Source organism: Harpia harpyja, chromosome 6 (assembly GCF_026419915.1).
Source record: "Harpia harpyja isolate bHarHar1 chromosome 6, bHarHar1 primary haplotype, whole genome shotgun sequence".
NCBI classification, from domain to species: domain Eukaryota; kingdom Metazoa; phylum Chordata; class Aves; order Accipitriformes; family Accipitridae; genus Harpia; species Harpia harpyja.
This window is the reverse complement of record NC_068945.1, coordinates 24,510,144-24,528,692: the sequence shown is the minus strand read 5'-3', so window position 1 is coordinate 24,528,692 and position 18,549 is coordinate 24,510,144. Positions and strand designations below refer to the sequence as shown.

General features: G+C 43.3%; 1 protein-coding gene across 1 annotated transcript in view; it reads left to right on the top strand.

The window, feature by feature from the left end:
- The window catches only part of NUAK1 (NUAK family kinase 1), a 49,883-nt gene extending 31,675 nt beyond the window's left edge, over positions 1-18,208 (top strand). Inside the window, exons 3-7 of the mRNA XM_052789384.1 lie at positions 4,437-4,588; positions 5,904-5,969; positions 12,477-12,596; positions 12,901-13,033; positions 14,116-18,208. Coding sequence (XP_052645344.1) covers positions 4,437-4,588; positions 5,904-5,969; positions 12,477-12,596; positions 12,901-13,033; positions 14,116-15,269 — 1,625 coding nt within the window. The 3' untranslated portion in view covers positions 15,270-18,208. The remainder of the gene's footprint in view (positions 1-4,436; positions 4,589-5,903; positions 5,970-12,476; positions 12,597-12,900; positions 13,034-14,115) is intronic.
- The last annotated feature ends 341 nt before the right edge of the window (positions 18,209-18,549 follow it).

The window sequence follows — 18,549 nt, the reverse complement described above, 5'->3', positions numbered from 1 at the left end:
ATAGAACCTTCTTTCTGTCATTTAAAAAAAAAAATAAACAAACACGTTAGAGTTAAGGGGGGGAGTTTAAAGAAAAGCTGTAAGAAATCTTTCTTTGACCACAGCATCTTAAGCACCATTTGCTGCTTGGGTAGAGTGCTGCTCTTAGCCTCTGCTAAGGCTCTTGGGGTGAACAGACCAAGCCCAAACAAGCTTGTAGCCCGCTGGAAAATGCTGTTTCTTCACACTGCCGTGACCCATGTCTTAGTACGTTAACACAGTACTATTGCTCATCTCCTGGGCATACAATTACATCATTCCTCACACCTTGTGGTACATCCCATTCCTTGCTCTCTGGTTCCTGATGTGCTCTCACAGTGCTGTCCCTCCAGTGCTGTCCTCTCCTGTGGCCAGGTGGAAGCATAGCCATCTCAGAAGTCAATCTTTCATCTCGCAGGCTGTCTCCAAAGGAGTACTATTGTTTTGCAACCACTACCCTGCACCACTTGACCGCTATGGCTGAGGTAGTGCAGCAGCCCTCCCACAACACCAAGGTCTTGCTGCAGCTCTCTCAACATAATTCAGCTTCCAGAGTGGTGGAAATAAACACAGTGGCTCAGAAATAAATGACACACAGCCTGTAGCAAGCATTTCTCCTGCTGCTCTCTCCTCTAATATGTGGAGCTCATGCCTCGTATCTAAGCAACCCCCATCTCTTGATTTGTGATTGACAGACCATCTCTCCTGCTACCACGTCTGGGTGTTGATACTGACAGTTCTCCACTTATCTTATTTGGCCAGCTGTTTGCAGAGTATCAATGGTTTGAAAGAAGCAAGAGCAGCCCCACCTTTGTTATATATAACCTCCCTCCTTCCCTTGACCTTGGTTAGGGTTTAGGAGCAGGCTTGTACGACACGGCTGTCCCATCGGTAGCAAGCTGCGGGATGTTCCTGGGGTGCAGCATCCTGCCAAAGCCGTGCTTCTCCGTCAGCAGTAGCTGCAGCCGGGGCTGAGGCACACTTCTAGGCGGGGGTGAGTTTCGGAATGAATATGCAGTAGGATGGCAGGTAATAAATCATCCGCAACAAAAACAAAGAGTGAACCAAGCAGTCCCAGAAGCTATATGGAGGCAATCCGTCCGTCATCAGCCTGCAGGTTACAGCCCAGGTGTTAACAGGGCAGTATATTTATTACCTCATTATTATTTGCAGTAAGTCAATCCAGCCTTTAATTAATGCCCTCCTCTCTTCCCCCAGCCGTTGGCCACAATGCCTTCTTGGAGCATATGTTTATAAAACTTCATACTGTGCTCAGAAGGGAAATTCAGAAGTGTCTGTATGAAGCCTGCCTGGCATCCTAACTACTACTGTGAAAATTCGTGGTGTGCGTGGCTGATGGTCTGAGACTTGCCAGAATGCCACCTTGTCACGTGCCTGATAGTTTTGACCACTGAATTCCTCTTTAAGATTGTGCGTGTATAGACATAAATCCTACTGCCTTTCCACTCCTTCATCCTTCAGTAGCAGCTCTCATTTAAGACGTTTTTGTCCTCTGTTCAGTTCCTTCTCTGCAGGAAAGTAGCTGCGTGCTCTCGCATGAGATTCAGCTGATATGATAGGGGTGCTCTGAACTGAAATGATGCAGTTGTACAAAAAATACCTCCCACTTCCCTGGAAGAAAAATAGATTCTCCATTCACCTCTGCTCCTTGATGAAGAGATAAATTGCTGTATAATTCTGTAATTGTTTAGCTATGATAATGCTGAGGAGGCCTCTGTAATGTCATCTAAGTCCAAGAGTAGTGTCCTTCTCACAATGCTCCCTCGTGAAGAAAAAGAGTGTGCCAGTTTGTCCTGAGTGTGCTGGTAAACTGAAACCCGAATACCAATTACTGGGATGCTTCTATTCTCATTGATTCTAGTGCAGTTTTGTGAAATGAATTCAGAATTTGGAACAGTGATTTATGCTTTCCTCAATTCAATTTTAAGGTATTATCTCAGTTTCCTAGAGGGCATAAGAGAAAATTTGAGATGGAAATTACCTTTAAATGCACATTCCTCCAAACCAAGTGCTTTCCACGTCACTTCTGTAGAAATGAAGGAAAATATGTCTGGATCAAGACTTGTATTAATATGGCAAATTTTAGTCCAAAAAAATTAGATTTTAGAATTTAAAACTTCAGAACATCAAGGATGATTTGAGAAAGCTCTCGTGACTGAGTGATGAAGGCAAAACTTTAATACAAACACAGGCTGGAAGAATGCTCCATCGTAGCACGGCTGTTATTGCTGTTACTGTCACCATTAACACTTGGTAAGGCATCAGTGGTTGGGGCAGTGGGGTGGGAAGAGCCGAGGGCCCCTTCGCCCCCATCTGTGCCCCTCTGGTGAGGCAAATGTTCCCCTGAGCTCCGGGTGGTCCTCAGCTGGTACTGCTTGGAGTGTGCACTCCCATGAGAGTCCACTGAGACCAGTGGTGCCATGTTGCAACTTCACCTGTATGTGCATCACATAATAACCCCTAACTCATTGAATCAGCTGTTTTTTGGGGGGGTGAGGGATTGCGAGTTGGTTTTTTTGTTTTGGTTTGGTTTGGTTTTTTTAATTCAAATCTCTTAAATAAGAGCATTTTTAGTGATTTGTCTCAGCTTACTGCAACTATTTCTTTTTGCCTTCCTAAACAACCCTGTATCTAACAAGCCTTTCCAAGCCTAGCGAAACGAATGTGTATGTTACTGCTTTATTGGTAACACATCACAGCACTTCCCTATATGACACAGGGCATGTTCAGTTTTTCCCAGACAATATCAGTCTGTCATTCTTGGAGAGGATACTGTAAGTATAATCCATCCAGAGACGGCTCTTCCAGTTTCCGAAGTTTATTGCTAATGAGGATGCACATAGGATGTAATCACTGGCAGGAGCCTCTGCTTCGGGGTACAGTGAGGCCAGCAGACAAGTACGCGGCCAATTTTATCTGGCTGTTCTCTCTCCCTTTTATCAGAGCTGTTTGGCTGGGGTTCAGGGGTGTTAGCGGGAACTGCAGAGGCTTTGGCTTGTACAGTTGAGTGACAAGGTGTGAGAAGACATGAGACAAAGCCTAAGAGCAGCAAATATCTGCGTGTTGAGAGACATAGCTTCGCATTTCAGTGCAAAAGCTGAAGTTGTTTGTTTTGTTGGTTTTTTTTAAAACACTAAGGACTACTGGCTAAGCTTTGCTAAAGAGATAGAGGAAGGCATCATTCCAGTAGGGCTGGTCAAAACTAGCATCCCTTTGTAATAACCCCTGTAACCTCATTAATTTGCAGATGCTTTGCTGCCAGGGTGACCTAGCCTCAGCAGGCTGCTGCCACAGATAAAAAGAAAAGGAAAATCACCATGTCTTAATATGAGCAATGGTTATTTATGGCAGGTACAGGAAGTTTCCAGTGGGTTGCAGTGGATTTTAGGTGTCAGAGGGGAAAAACTATTTAGCAGTCAGGGCATTATGGCAATTTGAGACTACTCACAGTCTGCTTTGCTAGATTAATTGTTTAGTTATCTGTAACTCCCAGTGAAGTCCTTGACAGCATGTGGCACAGAGTACCCTCAGCCCCAACGAACATTCAAGTTGTGATGCGTAGTAGATGAGTGTTCCTTGCACTGCTTATGTGGGAGTTACGCATTGCTGCCGGCTCTGTGCAAGTGGCAAAGGACCTATCTACAGCATGCAGTGGGACATGCGGTGGAGGCAGGAGATAAGTAAACTTGAGGATAGGTTGGGTGCATGAGGCAGGGTGCAGAGCCATACTGATAAGAGCTCTACAGCTCCGGAGACACTGCAGACACTGCTAGCTCAAGTGTCCATGCCCACCATGCCGTTGCACAGAGCTGGGCTGGAAGAGGACATGCGCATCGATTCACTTGTTGGATTTTGATGGTAGGTGAAAGCCAACCAACAGTCATTATAAGCCAAATGGCAATCCTGTATCAACCAGTCGTTGAAGACAGAGTTTATTATGCCTTCTGTTAACGCTTTCCAAATGATGTAAGAGCTCCCGTTTCCTTCTGTCCTCTGGCCTTGAGAGGACTACTGGTAAGAGGCAGTCCCTGTTGGAGTGGGGGTTAGTATTCAGGTGTTGCTGGCACAAGTGTCCACCTTACCTCATTAGGATCAAGTTGACTTTGCCACCCTGTGACCCCATTTTATAGAGGCAAAGAGCTTCTTTTGTATAGCCATATCGAACTGAAGATAGCCTTAACTTCCTTCTCTTGGTCTAAAATGTTGTCATATTCCTCTGGAAAAATTTAACTTTGGAACTTGCTTTTTGCAGTGGGGTTGGCAGTACATCTCTCCAGGCTGCAGTGGTGATATAGGATGTGTTTAGTCATCCTGAGTCTTCTTCACTCTTTAAAGCATCAGTTTTCAAACCTTTGAATCAACTGTGGTGTTTTTTTCTTTTCTTTTGTCCTGTGCAGTGTTTGAAAATAAAGATAAGATTGTGATCATCATGGAGTATGCAAGTAAAGGAGAGTTGTATGATTACATCAGTGAGAGGCGGCGATTAAGTGAGAGAGAGACAAGACACTTCTTTCGACAAATAGTCTCTGCTGTACATTACTGCCACAAGGTGAGCAAAGGATATTAAAAAATGCTATTTGAAGGCTGATTAGTGACTTATATATTTCAAAGCATGTCTGAGGCAACAGCATTCATTATTAAGTATCACAGTATGTGATTATATCAGTACAACAGGAGATCTTCATTAAAAGTGCTACAGTAGTTCACTGCCTGTTTTTAAAGACTAAGGTTGTTTTCCTGGTTTATGGCAGATACCAGCCACTCCCTTACATTAGCCCTACATTGCATTTTTGCCTTGGAAATAATTCTCCTGACATTAAAAAAAAATATTAACAATATTAACTAGAAAAGGCATCCCATAGAACTTCTACAATATTAATATTAATACATTCAAAGGAATGATAGTTTGCAATTTGAATATGCAAGTGAACACCTTTAGAATAGCAGATAAAATATATGAAAGAAAAAAGCCAAGAGAAAGGTATGAGTGTTCATGCATGAGCTTTAGCATGTACTCATTCTGGATAAGCAAAAGTAGCTTTTCCAGATGTAGCAGGAGCACTAGAAAGATACCCTTTGCTAATTACTTTATCCATCGTGGTACCCACTAGAATGACAGTTTAAGCAATTAAACCCAAGGTAGCTGGCTGGCTGTCATCATGGACCTTTTATCCCTGCTTATGAGCCATTTGCGTAGAGCCAAAACTTGCATGAGGCTAAAGGCAACGAGCAGCTAACACAATTTTTAATTTTAATTCTTAAACACTTTAATCTCCACTTGAATTCTGATGAACAAGGGAGGTTTTCAAAGTCCTCATTGCGCAGCGCTGAAAAGCTGCAGCGCCCTTCCCTTTGCAGTTAATTTTTACCAAATTTCTTTAAAGAAGGCTCTGACCTAAACCCAGCTTGTTTGCTTCCATCCCTAACATTTATAGTCCTTTAGGATTATAACTCCCCCAATCCACGTGGCTGCACATTGGAGGAATGAGGGCTTTTGTAAGGACTAACGTCATTGACAGATATTGTTTTCTGGTGCCTGGGAAGAATATATTGCTTTCACGCAGTGGGGGCAGGATCTAGGCTGGAATTAAGTTCTGAAAAGACACCCCCCAGCACTCCACACCCCCCCCCCCCCCGCCCCCCCGCTGTTTTAGAGGCTTTGTGGGAGGACAGATTCCAGTCATTCTTCCCTTAACCACACACCAAGTGACTAATACATTGCCTGTCACTAGTCACTGGGCCGTGAGTGTTATGACAGTGAAATCAGCCCTGAAATGTAGATGCAAAGACCACCCTGCCAGCTCACCTTTAATTTTCCCAATATTTGCTCATATTCTACCCCATTTTTTTCTTCCTTGTTTCAGAACGGTGTTGTCCACAGGGACCTAAAATTGGAAAACATCCTTCTTGATGACAGTTTTAATATTAAGGTAGGATTCTTTTCCTCAGCTTCTCAGAATGGATTTGCATGTTTTGTAACGTTTTTATCCAAAGTATTAGAAGAGCAAGTGTTATGGCAACAGCTACTAAGCAACAGCATCTGGCAAGAGGCTCAGCAGTTTGGAGGTTGGGGAAAGAGCACCACTGGTGAGCAGTCATACATGCTAAATGAAGCTTTGCATAATTTGAGGAAGAAGGTCCTGTCCTGCCACCCAAGGGCCGCGATTCTCAAAGCAGTATCTATTTACTGGTAGGAAACAGCAGAGCATTTCGTGCAGTCGGGTTTATTGTACGAATGATATTATTGCTGGCTGCTGCTGAGACTAAGAAAAAACTCTCCTGGTCTACAGGGTTCAAGTACCTCCTACAGAACACTCTGAATGTCCTTTTGATCATGGCGGGAAAATAAGCAAATAGAGTTTCAAAATAAACCTAGTAAAGCACATGTGCTTCATTAGGAAATGGCCTTGGAACTCCAGACACAAACGTATACTTTGGATAGTGATGTCAGTGATGTCATTTCCATGTCGTTTCTCCCCAGTGAAAGCATGGGAATGACCTTTTTTCCCTTCTTCTTCTTTTTTCCTAATAGCTGTAGCACAAAGATAAATAATGCAGAGATAAGTGTAGTTTCCAGATGGTTGAACCTGTTTCACTTTCCACTTCGTTCCTTCCTGGGTAGCTGGATGTGAGGGTGACTAGGTGAGCCCATCTATGGGCAAACAGAGGGAGTGATGCCGAAGAATTTCTGCTGACACTTGGTCATCCTTGCTTAATTAACAAAGTAATTGAGGAGCTCCCTGCGTAGGCAAATATCTAAATACACTGGATCTTCATTTTGTCTCCACTGAAAGCCATGGGGCTGCACGCGCTGCCTTCTGCACTTCACGCTGGAGATTCATTTTAAGCTGATGTGCAGTGGAAATGGAAAGTAACATATGGTAGCTGCCATCTGTGTAACACTGATGACAGAAGCTAACTTGGATCAACTAGTGGATTAAAGGCATATAAATATGTGGTTTCTAAAAATAGTCTTTTACAGAAGGCCCATCCAATGCAATACTTGGACGTTCTGCTGTTAGCATCCAGTGTTAAAGCGAACCTCCCCACTCCTGTTCCTACAGGGACGCTGGCTGCAGCAGCCCGAGCTGTTCTCAGCAGCGCTGAAAACAAAAAGTAGCCTTTCTAGGACATTGTATACGAAACAGGCTTCCGCAGGCAGGATGACCTTTCTTTCCGCGTTACATGCCAAACTATCTTCCCAGCTAATCAGGGAATTCTTGAGAGAAAAGAGGAATTTGGGGAATTTGCTAGCTGTGGTGGCCTGGCTCTCCGTGCTGTGGTCCTCATATGCAAAACCAATCACTTCCCCAAGCCTCCAGGGAGCTGCGCTTTGTCAGAAGGCTCCGCTCCCTCCCCTCTCTTCTTTATGGGAGTCTAATCGTCCTGTGGGGAGCGCGGGAGGATGGGGCAGGGACAGGTAGCTTTGTGTTCGAGTCCAGACCATGGCGCTCACCCAGGGGCTTCTGAACCGCAGAGGCATTTCAGCTGCCATACCCAGTGGCACTGCTGCAGAAGAAGTTCGGGTAGCCGCAACTCCCCACATCCCTTCCAGTCATTCGGACATCTTTTTCTTGAAGGCTTCCCTTTCCTGAAGCTGCCGTGTAGGTCTTTTGTGTATTTCCAGCCTTTCCTCAGTTACTTCTCTGCAAGCCGTAAGGCACACCTCTGAGCGGGCAAGGTTGCCTCGGCATGGGTAGGTGGCTGCAAGCTCCCTTGCTGTCCCCTGGTAACTATTTCTGCAAAGGGTCTCGTGAAGCTAAAAAATAGACCGAACTTAGGAAGCAGTTGGTATTTCATATATCTTACTATCAATGGTGTTTGAATTTGGATTACTTCAAGATTGCTTTTTGTATTGTTTTCCTTTTCTTCCCTGCTCTTTTTTTTACACCTCGTGACTAGGATCAGCTTTGAATACTTGATGTTAAGCACACGGCCACTATTTCCCTGATGCTGAAGCTTTGAATGTGTTACTGTGGTTTCTATGATACTTGCACAGAATTTTACTTCCCACTTTTTCTTTGTTTCACTAAACAGTAACCGTTGGCAAGGAAACACATATGGAGCTGTAAATTATTTATTAGGACTAAATTTATCAGGTCCTCATTCTGAGAGTATTTATATGGTTTATTCAGGCAGAAAAAAAGAAATATGCAGTCTGGGGTTTGGTATTGACTGATGGCTTCAAATACTCAGTGGAAGGCATCTTCTAGAAATGGAGTGCTAGACTTATCTGTACTTTCCCAGTATTTATATTTCATTCAGTGGATTACAAAGCATTTACAAAATTGGCAGTTTGATTTTGAGAATGAGAAAATGAAAGGAATCCCTTTGTTCTTGGGTGCAATGTGCAATTAAATACGTTTCTGAAGAAGCCAGTGATCTATACATTATGATATACACAAACATGTCATAGTAATGTGAAGAAAAAATAAAACGGAAAAAAAATATGATCTGATCTGTGGCATATAATTATGTTTTTCAGGGACTTGGTGTATGCAGTAATATTTCTTGCAAACTATTACTTAAAACCCCTAAATGCAGCAAACACAAGTGAATTAAATGAGTTTTTAAACACTTGTGAGACTGAACATGCACGTGGATCTATGGGAGGTATAAGTTCACCCAGCCAATTAGTCAAACAGTACCTTGCCAGATACGCACCCAGCTATCTAGCAGAAACCCCAAGTGTAAGTGTTTCTCCTGGGACCTAACCTTCTGTGGAGATCAATAGTGGGGCACGATCCTAGAGCTAAACCTTACCAAGACACTGCAGCCTCCCAGGGCAGAAGAGCGTTATTTGCTTTCTTACCTTGTTCATGGTTCCATGTTCTTTAAAGAAATAATGTGGCAATGAAATTAGGGCTTCTGCAGTGTGTGCAAGCCTCTCCTTCCACACATTCATGTGCCAGCTGCTAAGAGCACAGTTCACCTTAAAATTTACTCTGTTCTCCTTTCAGCTGCCTGCACTTGGCGACTTCCACCCTCCAGCTCTAGGTAACTGGGAGCTGCCCCCTCTGCTTGCCCTGGGTTCCTGGGGGTGGGTACAGCTGCTGCCCCTGCCGCACAGTGGCAGAGCAGCCTTTCGCTGGCATTTTCATCTCATCAAGAGGGTTTTGTCGTCCATAATCCTAACACAGCTGGAGGTGGGCAGGGTCAGGCAGGCAGCAGGGCTAAGGCAGCCCCAAAGCACTGAAAGAGCTGCCCTGGGTCGGTGAGTTAGAAAGCCCTTTGTGGGAAGAGATTGGCAAGAGATTGGTGATGGCTTTAGGCATCTGCCCTTGGTATTCTTCGAAAAAGCCTTCTGGTGGTGCTGCCTTCTCTTCATTAGTTTTAAAAGGACTGAGGATGCTAGTTTTTAGTTCATTGTAGGTGTGAATTTATTAGAAGAATTGGCAGCGGGGCGAGGATGTAGCTGCGTCTGTTCGCCCATAGCTCCTGCCGTTTGGCCTGATGACGACCACACGTCCCCAAGCACTGTGGCTCTCCCCAGTCCCTAAATCCCCAAAACTGCATGCAGGGAGGTGGAGAAAAACTGCTGCCCAATGTGGCAGCCAGGGAATTAGTGCCTTTTGCTGGCCTATCCAAATACCGTGTCCCTGCCCCATGCCACAACCTACCCCCAGGGACACCTCTGTCATGCAGCCTGGCACGATGGAGGGGGCCTTCTTGTTCACAGAAGGGCTGTGGCAGCTCCTGGGCTGGGAACCGCCTAAAAGAGATGTCTAGCAGAGGTTGACGTAAACTGTATGACCAACCCCAAAGTGATAGAAGGAGAGAAAAATGCAAGTATAATAGTAATATAATCCTACTAACTGCACTTTCTCTTGGGCTGGTAAGGGGACACCAATCAGACTAACCACTAAAAACCCATGAGAGTTTCATATATACAGAGTAAGTATATGTAATTGGGATTTACCTTGCTGGAAGTCTCACCGACTGCACATACGTTTCACTCGCTTTAAGAGACCTAACTATTTCTCTATCTGCAGTACAAAGAGACAGATTCTGAAGTGGGATAAAACCGACAGTTTCCATGAGTGTGAACTTCATGGAATTTATAGTCCACACTTATGCAATAAATTACAGCTGGTTTATCATAGCTAACAGTAAATATGAAACATACACCTCCTGAAGCGAGGGGAATAAAAGTCCACTTCCCCGCTCCTCCCAATTTAGGAAGTTTTTTTGACTTGATGCCTTAGTTCCATTTAAGTGCCAAGAACATGAAGTAATGTTGGCTTCTATTAATCTTGTTTTGGGGGGCATGACAGTTTTAATGGGAAAAGCTGATAAACATCAGTCTGTGAGTATGGGAGTGGACTGTAACATAAATACTCTTTTCCTGAATGGTCAGAATGAAAACATGAATGCCCAAGTCTGAGAGTTTCTTAGTGTGAACAATGGTATGTGTATCCCTATATATATATATTCATGCACATCCACATGCATTTTATACATTCCATGGTGTTAAGGGAATGTATTTTCTTAAGGAATCACACTGTGCAGTGTTTGTCCTTGTCTTAGCTGCATCCTGAACTAAAATAAAACTCAATGACCAGCACGAATTTTTAACACTGAAATGATCCCATTCTTTGCCTGATTGACAGGGCACACTTCATAAGGCTTAAAACCAACTTCCTGCAAGCCAGGCGGGGTGACTTGATAAGAAAGTGGAATTTAAGGCAATTAAGTGCAATCTGAGCCATGAGAATATATTTGCAGACTGCAATTGTACACCAGCTGTTTTCAATGACATTCCAGCCATACAATGAAGATTTTACAAACCACATTTATTTAAGGGTTGAATTTTCTGCTGTGTGTTGATATTATGCGTGAGGGACTGAGTGACTTCAAACTATGAATGGACATGGTGAGATGAATTAACATTAATGAACAGGAATCAGCTGCTCTGTGAGGAGGATATTATGAGTCCAAATTGTCAGTGGGACACCTGCAAAAGCAGAACACCAAAATAGGAGAGGGGTGAAGTGTGAAATCTCGTATTTGCTCTGTGACTTTAAAAATTTTGTGAAAATGATATTTTAAAAAGAAGTTTATATTTCTAACATGAAAGTATCTATATCTGTATCTATATCTATATATCTATTTATAAAGTATACATATATATATATTTCTATTTTGGGGTAAAGAAAGAAAAGTTGGGAACATCTGTCCATACTTCACCAACTTTGTTCATTTTGGTCTCAACTGTGACATTTTTAGGTGTAGCTGTAGGAGTTTAGATAGTAGAGACAAAGACTTTATGTCTCCCAAGAGTTCATTAGACATTGCAATTAAACGGATATTAGAGGCAGTGATGATGCACGTTTTAGAAAGCCAGGAGTGAATGATGCTGCTGGTAAACCCTTTTCCTTCCTGTTCACTTTGTGTTTTCTTGAATTTTCTCTTGTGAAAATTCCTGGGATTTAATTTCTTTCTGGTAAAAAGACCTGAATAAGGTAAAGAAAATCCAGAGAAAACTCCTGTCTCTTACAGCTATAATACCTTTTTTATGTCTGTGCTTTATGTCTTTTATGTATGCCTTATGTCAATAGTGGGCAGTAATAAAAGTACCTCTGGGAAACAGAAGCATTTGGGTTTTAAACAAGATAACAAATGAGATGTGTTGCCTTGTGCTAGAGAAACAAAGGAAATGCAAAGGTTGTGGGAGTATTTAGTATTGCTATCCTCAGCCTTTGTTTTGTAAGAACAAGAACAGAGAATTGAAGTAAACAAAATATTTGGACCTGCTCCTGCAATTCCTACATGGGCAAAATTCCCAACAGTCTCAAGGGAAGTTTTGTTTGTGTTGGGAAAGCCGGATTTGGGCCCATTGTTTCCAGTTAGGAACCAGACTTGTGTTTATTATCTCATGATAGACATCTCGTGTGCTTAACAGCTCAGATTCCTCAGCCAGAGTCCCTGAATCCGGAAGAGTTAGCAAGTGCCTCACTTTCCTCCTCCTTCAAACGTAGCTAAGTTCCTCATACTGGGAGGCACTGCTGTCCACTGATTGCTCTTCATCTTGTATAATCATCGATACCAAAGGAAAGCAAGCCGAAAGTACTACCGTTCTTATCGCGCACGTGCACAAAGCTGTGACTGGGGACACAGCTGTGAAACTGCAGGATAAAATTACTGACTGACGGTTGTGCAGTCAGTCAGTGACCTGTCTGTGAATGGAACTAAAGCATCCTTGCTCTTAATCTGGAGGATTTAACCTGGGGACCCTCTCCTCCTCTGGAGGATCTTTAGAGAGAGAAGCAAAAAAATCATAGAATAATGGGTTGGCCAGGGATCTTGAGAAATTATCCATGTTGAGATCCCTGTCCTACAGCAGGGTCAAATATAGCTAAGTCTTTCCTGATAAAGGATTTTCTGTTGCATTAAGATATTGTTAGTACTACAGATGCCTTGTGCAATTCTATTTGCAGATTGCTGATTTTGGACTCTCCAACCTTTATCACAAAGACAAGTTTCTGCAGACCTTTTGCGGAAGCCCACTGTATGCTTCCCCCGAAATAGTTAATGGACGACCTTACAGAGGTCCAGAGGTAAGAAGGGTCAGCTTTTCCATGGTGGTATGGGGATGCCTTTGATGATAATGTTCTTGAGGGTTAGTCTTAATGCTAGTGTTACTGCACATGCGTGTTCACGTGGGTCTCTCCCGTATTGAAAGTTCTCAAGCTGCCTTCATTTGCTTTCGTTTGCTTTGCCTGTGGTTAGTCAGATGTTAGATACGGATTTGCTGATCAGGAGGCGCAGCTGGACGTGATGCTGCTCTTGTGGTGCTAATGGCAGGGAGAAGGGTGGGGATCAGCTTTCCTGGGCTTCACACGCATTGTCTCTGTATTTCAGGTTGACAGCTGGGCCCTCGGTGTATTGCTTTACACTCTGGTTTATGGAACGATGCCCTTTGATGGCTTTGATCACAAAAATCTCATCAGGCAGATCAGCAGTGGAGAATATCGTGAGCCAACGCAGACCTCAGGTATAAAAAAGGAGTGAGGGCAATGTATTGAGCTGACAGGAGTTCAGAATGGAGGGTTTGCCCAGCCCCTTCCAACATGTTTTGGTGTCATGTTAGAATGATGAAGAAAAAAAATCTCTTGTTCCCATACTGACTTCATCTGCTATCAATTCCCATCTGGGTACAGCATTTACCAAAAGCCCTTTTGAAATTAAAGTTTTGTAGCAGATAGATTTTATTGCCTTGGGGAAGCTGTAATGGGCTCTTTTAACTAGATCTATGACAGTGGAAGGTCTGTTAGCTATTGCAAATGGAATTGTTCAGACAAGCTGTAAACCGATACAACATACTGGTACAGATCAGTCCTCTAGCTTACGCTGTGGTATATCACAAGCAGAGAGAAGATGAATGGTTAGAGTGATGCAGTCTCTTATCCAAGAAGGCAGGCCAAAATCTGAATTAATGCCACTATGTTTGCATTTACTTCTACTTAGAGGATAACACTTTAAGCAGTCACCTGACACAAAAGCATCAACTAAGTCTGGGTCGTTGATTATAATGACTCCTTCCAGCCTTAAATGTGTATATATAGATATATTTAAATGAATATTTATCTTGTATCATTTGTTTGCTATCCCTTTCAATTTTCTGCCTTCTTGCTCTCTTTGTGAAAATACACCTTTAAAATATACAGAAGGCTACACTGTTTACGGAAAAAGTAAATACAAAAGCAATAATGTGTAGATCATTTAAAATATCCCTATTCCCCTTTGTTTTCCTCTAAGTTTTGTAATTATTAGAGTTGATAGGTTGGTGACTTCCTTCAGTAATATGGAACTATTCACTGACTAATACAGTACAAATATCAATTTCTTTAATAACCCAGTGTACATTTCCCAGGGTGAATCATATTCTTCTGATAAGTAGTACTCAAACGCATTTTCCGACATTGACTGATGGCCAAAGTCTTACCCCCTTTCACTTCTCCTGTTGTAAGAAACATTATTTTTGCTCATTTGATTGGCTTCACACTTCCATTTTAAACTGACAAAACTAAGAATGCCCATATTCTAAATATTTTATATTCCATTCTTTGTCCATAGATGCTCGTGGTCTTATCAGATGGATGCTGATGGTGAACCCTGAACGCCGAGCAACGATTGAAGACATTGCCAACCACTGGTGGGTTAACTGGGGCTACAAGAGTAGTGTTTGTGACTGTGATGCCATGAGGGACTCCGAGTCCCCATTGCTGGCAAGGTTCATTGATTGGCATCACCGTTCTACTGGCCTCCAACCAGAGACTGATACCAAAATGAAGTGCCTTTCTAAGCCCAAAGGTCCTGAAGTCACACTAGAGAGACAAAGGTCTCTGAAAAAATCAAAGAAGGAAAATGACATTGCACAGTCCATCCAGGAAGGAGGAGCTGAAAATGCATCCAAACCCACCTCCAAGAGACCCAAAGGCATCCTGAAGAAAAGGAGCAACAGTGAACATCGATCTCACAGTGCAGGTTTCATTGAAGGAGTGGTCAGCCCAGTGTTACCCTCCGCTTTTAAGCTGGAGCAAGAGTTGTGTAGGACTGGTGTAGCCCTTAAAAGCGTTGTGGAGGGAGAGGTAGCGGGCAAATATGGCACTAAGCAGTCTTCACTAATGCCAAAAAAAGGAATCTTAAAGAAGACTCAGCAGAGGGAGTCCGGCTATTACTCCTCTCCAGAACGAAGCGAATCTTCTGAACTCTTGGACAATAATGATGAGACAGTTAACAGTGACACTTCTCCGGGGGTCACAGAGCCATCCAGAAATGGGTCTTACAGCCATTCCTGCAGGCGTAAGGGCATCTTGAAGCATAACAGCAAGTATTCTACCAGCAGCACTGAATCTGCTTTGATTAGCCCTGACACACCAACGTTGGAGGCCATGGAAGAAGTGGTCCTGCCTGGGGATGCATTACCTCGAAGTTACAGTCGCCCTTCCAGCGTGATTAGTGATGACAGTATTTTGTCCAGTGACTCCTTTGATTTGCTGGATTTGCAAGAGAACAGGCCAAACAGACAGAGGATACGGAGCTGTGTCTCTGCTGAAAATTTCCTCCAGATCCAAGACTTTGAAGGACTTCAGAACCGCCCATGGCCACAGTATCTAAAGCGTTACCGCAACCGTCTGGGGGACAGCAGTTTTTCCCTTCTCACAGACATGGATGATGTGACTCAGGTCTACAAGAAAGCCCTAGAGATCTGCAACAAGCTCAACTAGCAGAGGGAAGATGGAAAGGGAGGCAAGGGAGTTTTTCTGTGTACCTTTATGATGGAGTAAGCCAGGTCACTGATTTGCTGACAGTGGTAGGTTTTGCTTCAAAGGAGCTGACTGTACCTACTTAGCTGAACTCCTAGTAAAGTAGCCCCAAAGCCATCTCACACTTCTCTTATTTTGTGTCCTCAAAATATTACCTACCTGACCAGAGAATAACCTTTGGTCTTTGTATACGTGATGAAAGCACATCAGGATCTAGCAGACCAAAGCATCAAGATTTGATGGCTTGAAGTCAAAGCTAGACAGAATTAAAACTGGAAGTGAGGAATACATGTTTTGAGAGGTTTGTAGTTAATATTAGATCAGCTTTACCAAGAGATGAGCTGAATTCTTGAAGTCAAATTGGGGTGTCTTTTAGAAAGAGAGCCTTTATTTCCCCCGAAGTTATTCATCTGGATACAGTCATTGCACATGGGGAATCTTTGGCTTGCATTATGCAGGAGGCCAGGCTAGGTGATCACCATAGTCCCTTGCACCAGGGTCACCTGAGAGGTTCTGAACGCGTTCTGGGACAGATAATTTGAGAGACTGACCCCAGAATAACCTCACAAGGTGTATGTGGACAAGCGGTGGAGCAGGCATTCAGATCCCACAGCCATTGCTCTTCAGTGAGCAGGAGGCCCTAAGATTGTTTCCAACTGCCGCTCCTACCAGTGAAAACAGAGTCACAGAAATGGTAATGGGAACTGGAAGGAATGGATGTTGTCATCAGCTAAAGGACCTTTTAAGGCATTTCAACCTGTGTTCAATTTGTGACTCTTTCAAAATGGCCAGCCAGATGAATGCCCAGACAAAGATGGATCTAACAAAGCGTCTCAGGGGTTAACTGACCCTCCAATCTAGAGTTCAGTTGCTGTCAGCAAATGGTGCCACCTTGCTGTTAGCTTGTAGTATTTGAGGGTGACAGGTAGTTTGCGACCAGAATGTTAGGTAAGGAAAAGGTTGTAGCATGTGGGAAATGGATAGAGGTCAGAAAGTTAGTGGGAAGATGCCTTTCTCCAAATGAAAATGTTTCTAGGTAGGTAGTAATGGAGCAGAAAGAATTGAGCGATGAAATGATAATGGTAGATTTGAGAACAGAGTTAGGATAAAATTGCGGGCCTCTGTCCGTATAGTATAGCTGGTACTGTGTGCGCAATGATACCAGTTTGAAAAAAAACAAGAAGGATATGTGTTTGTGTTCTCAGACATATCTAACTATCCAGACTGAAGGCTTTAACTCCCGTAAAGGTACCACATGGGTCTACTGGATTACCTGAATGTAAGCCTATGTCAGAAAGGCACTGTGTGTTTGGCAGGCCTGGGCAAACTGGAATCTTAGGCCCATTTCAGTCTCATTTCTGTGAGCACATAGCCCCTGGCTTTCTTGAAGGTGCCGGGGTGTGAATAAGTTGCAGGTTTCGGCCTATGATGTCAAATGATCCACAGCTGCAAAACTTACATCTACACGCAAACCCAGAGCAGAGGAGCATGGGCAAGTAAGCTCTGTTCTCATTCCTACCCTGTAACTGGAACTGAAAGCAGAATTTGGCCCACTGTGTCCAAAATCCTAGAGATCGTGCGGAAACAGAATAGAGTTCCTCTGGGGATTCCCTGGGAATCAGGGATAACCCCATAAATCGTTGGTGTCTGGGGCAGGGAGCTATTTCACTTGCAGATTCCTTATTCGGTGTATCATGGTACTTAAGTCTGCCGGTTCCTCCTAAAAATCAACTGGGCTGCCTAGCATGAAGATGAATGAGCTTGAATTTCCTAAATCAGTTAATCTGACTCTATGGAGAACCTTTTCTCATTGTGAAACACTGGACCAAATTTGGCCCAGGAGTAAACGGCATCAATACCATGAAATATATGAGAGATGCCTGCTCTCAGGTGGTCAAGTGAAATTTGGCTCGCTGTCCATTTGCTCAGGAAGGGCAACTGCAGGTCATTTCTCTACAGATGTGTACCTCTCCGTAAGATACTCAGATATCCCATCTTCTCAGAGGCCCTGCATGTGCTCTTTTAGCCCATCCCAGATCAACACCCCATTTTGCAGTGTACTGAGTTAATAAGTTTGCTGTGGTGCATTTTAAAACAACTCGACATAGTCTCCATGGCCTTTCTGAAACAAGGATGTGCTTTGCAGCCACGGCTTTTAACTCATGCCCTGGAGCTTAAGAGCCAGGTCCTCAGCTGGTGTAAATCAGCGCTGTCCCATTGACATGATGGAGCATCAGTTTGGTGCGGTTATGCTGATTGACACCTTCCCTGCAGATCTGGTGCTAAACCTTGAATGGATTTATAGAGATTTCAGGACGAAGGGAAGGGAAGTCAGCCGGCCGTGGCGAGGAGGTGAGGAGCACCCCGAAGGCTCATATCTCCCGAGGCTTTTGCCCAGGCCTGCTTCCTTGTGTACAAATGTGAATGAGTGAGTGACTGCTTGCTGCCAAACTGGAAATGTTATGTAGGGATTTACTGGCATGTTACTGGCATGTTACATGTTTACTGGCATGTTATCATTCCTAGAAGAGAAGAAAAAAAAAAAACTTGACTGCACATTGTTATTATTAGTGTTGTGATTTTTATTTAATTTTTTTGTAATACAAAGTTGACTTTTTTTATTTGAATTTGTCTTTTTTTTTTATTTATTGGTCTGAAAGCCATTTCAAAGGTATAATAATATATTTGGTGTAATTTAATTGGTGCGACATTATTTTACAGCTCCGGCCAAAATTGTTTGGTGTTATTTTTTTGGTTTTTTGTTCTTTTCTCCCAATCCTTGGTTGGTTTGAGCTCTACGAGGCACACAGGGGAAAACGCTGGATAATCACCCAAAGTGTTTGTATTTTTAATCTGATACTGTTTTTTATTAAATAAAATGAAATTAATGTAACTGTGAAGAGTCTCTCTCTCTCCCTTTTCTTTTTCACTGTACATCAGCATAAGCTGAGGCCAAACGGTAATGAACATGTCATGCAGAAATACAGCAGCATCTCAGCACATTGTACCAAGTTGTTTATGCAAAGCTTCTTGGCTCATTTGTGCATTTGAATGTAATGTGGGTGGCCACAGAGACTCCCGTGCTACTAAGCATTTGGCACTGCCTAACACCCAAAGCTTTCAGCTATAGAAATGTTTGGTGGAGAAGAATAGCTGACTGGGGTTTCTCTGCCGGAGATGAATGAGGTTTGTGGGCCAGGTGTGCTGCAGGTGAGATGGAGCTGCCTGGCTGACCAGACAT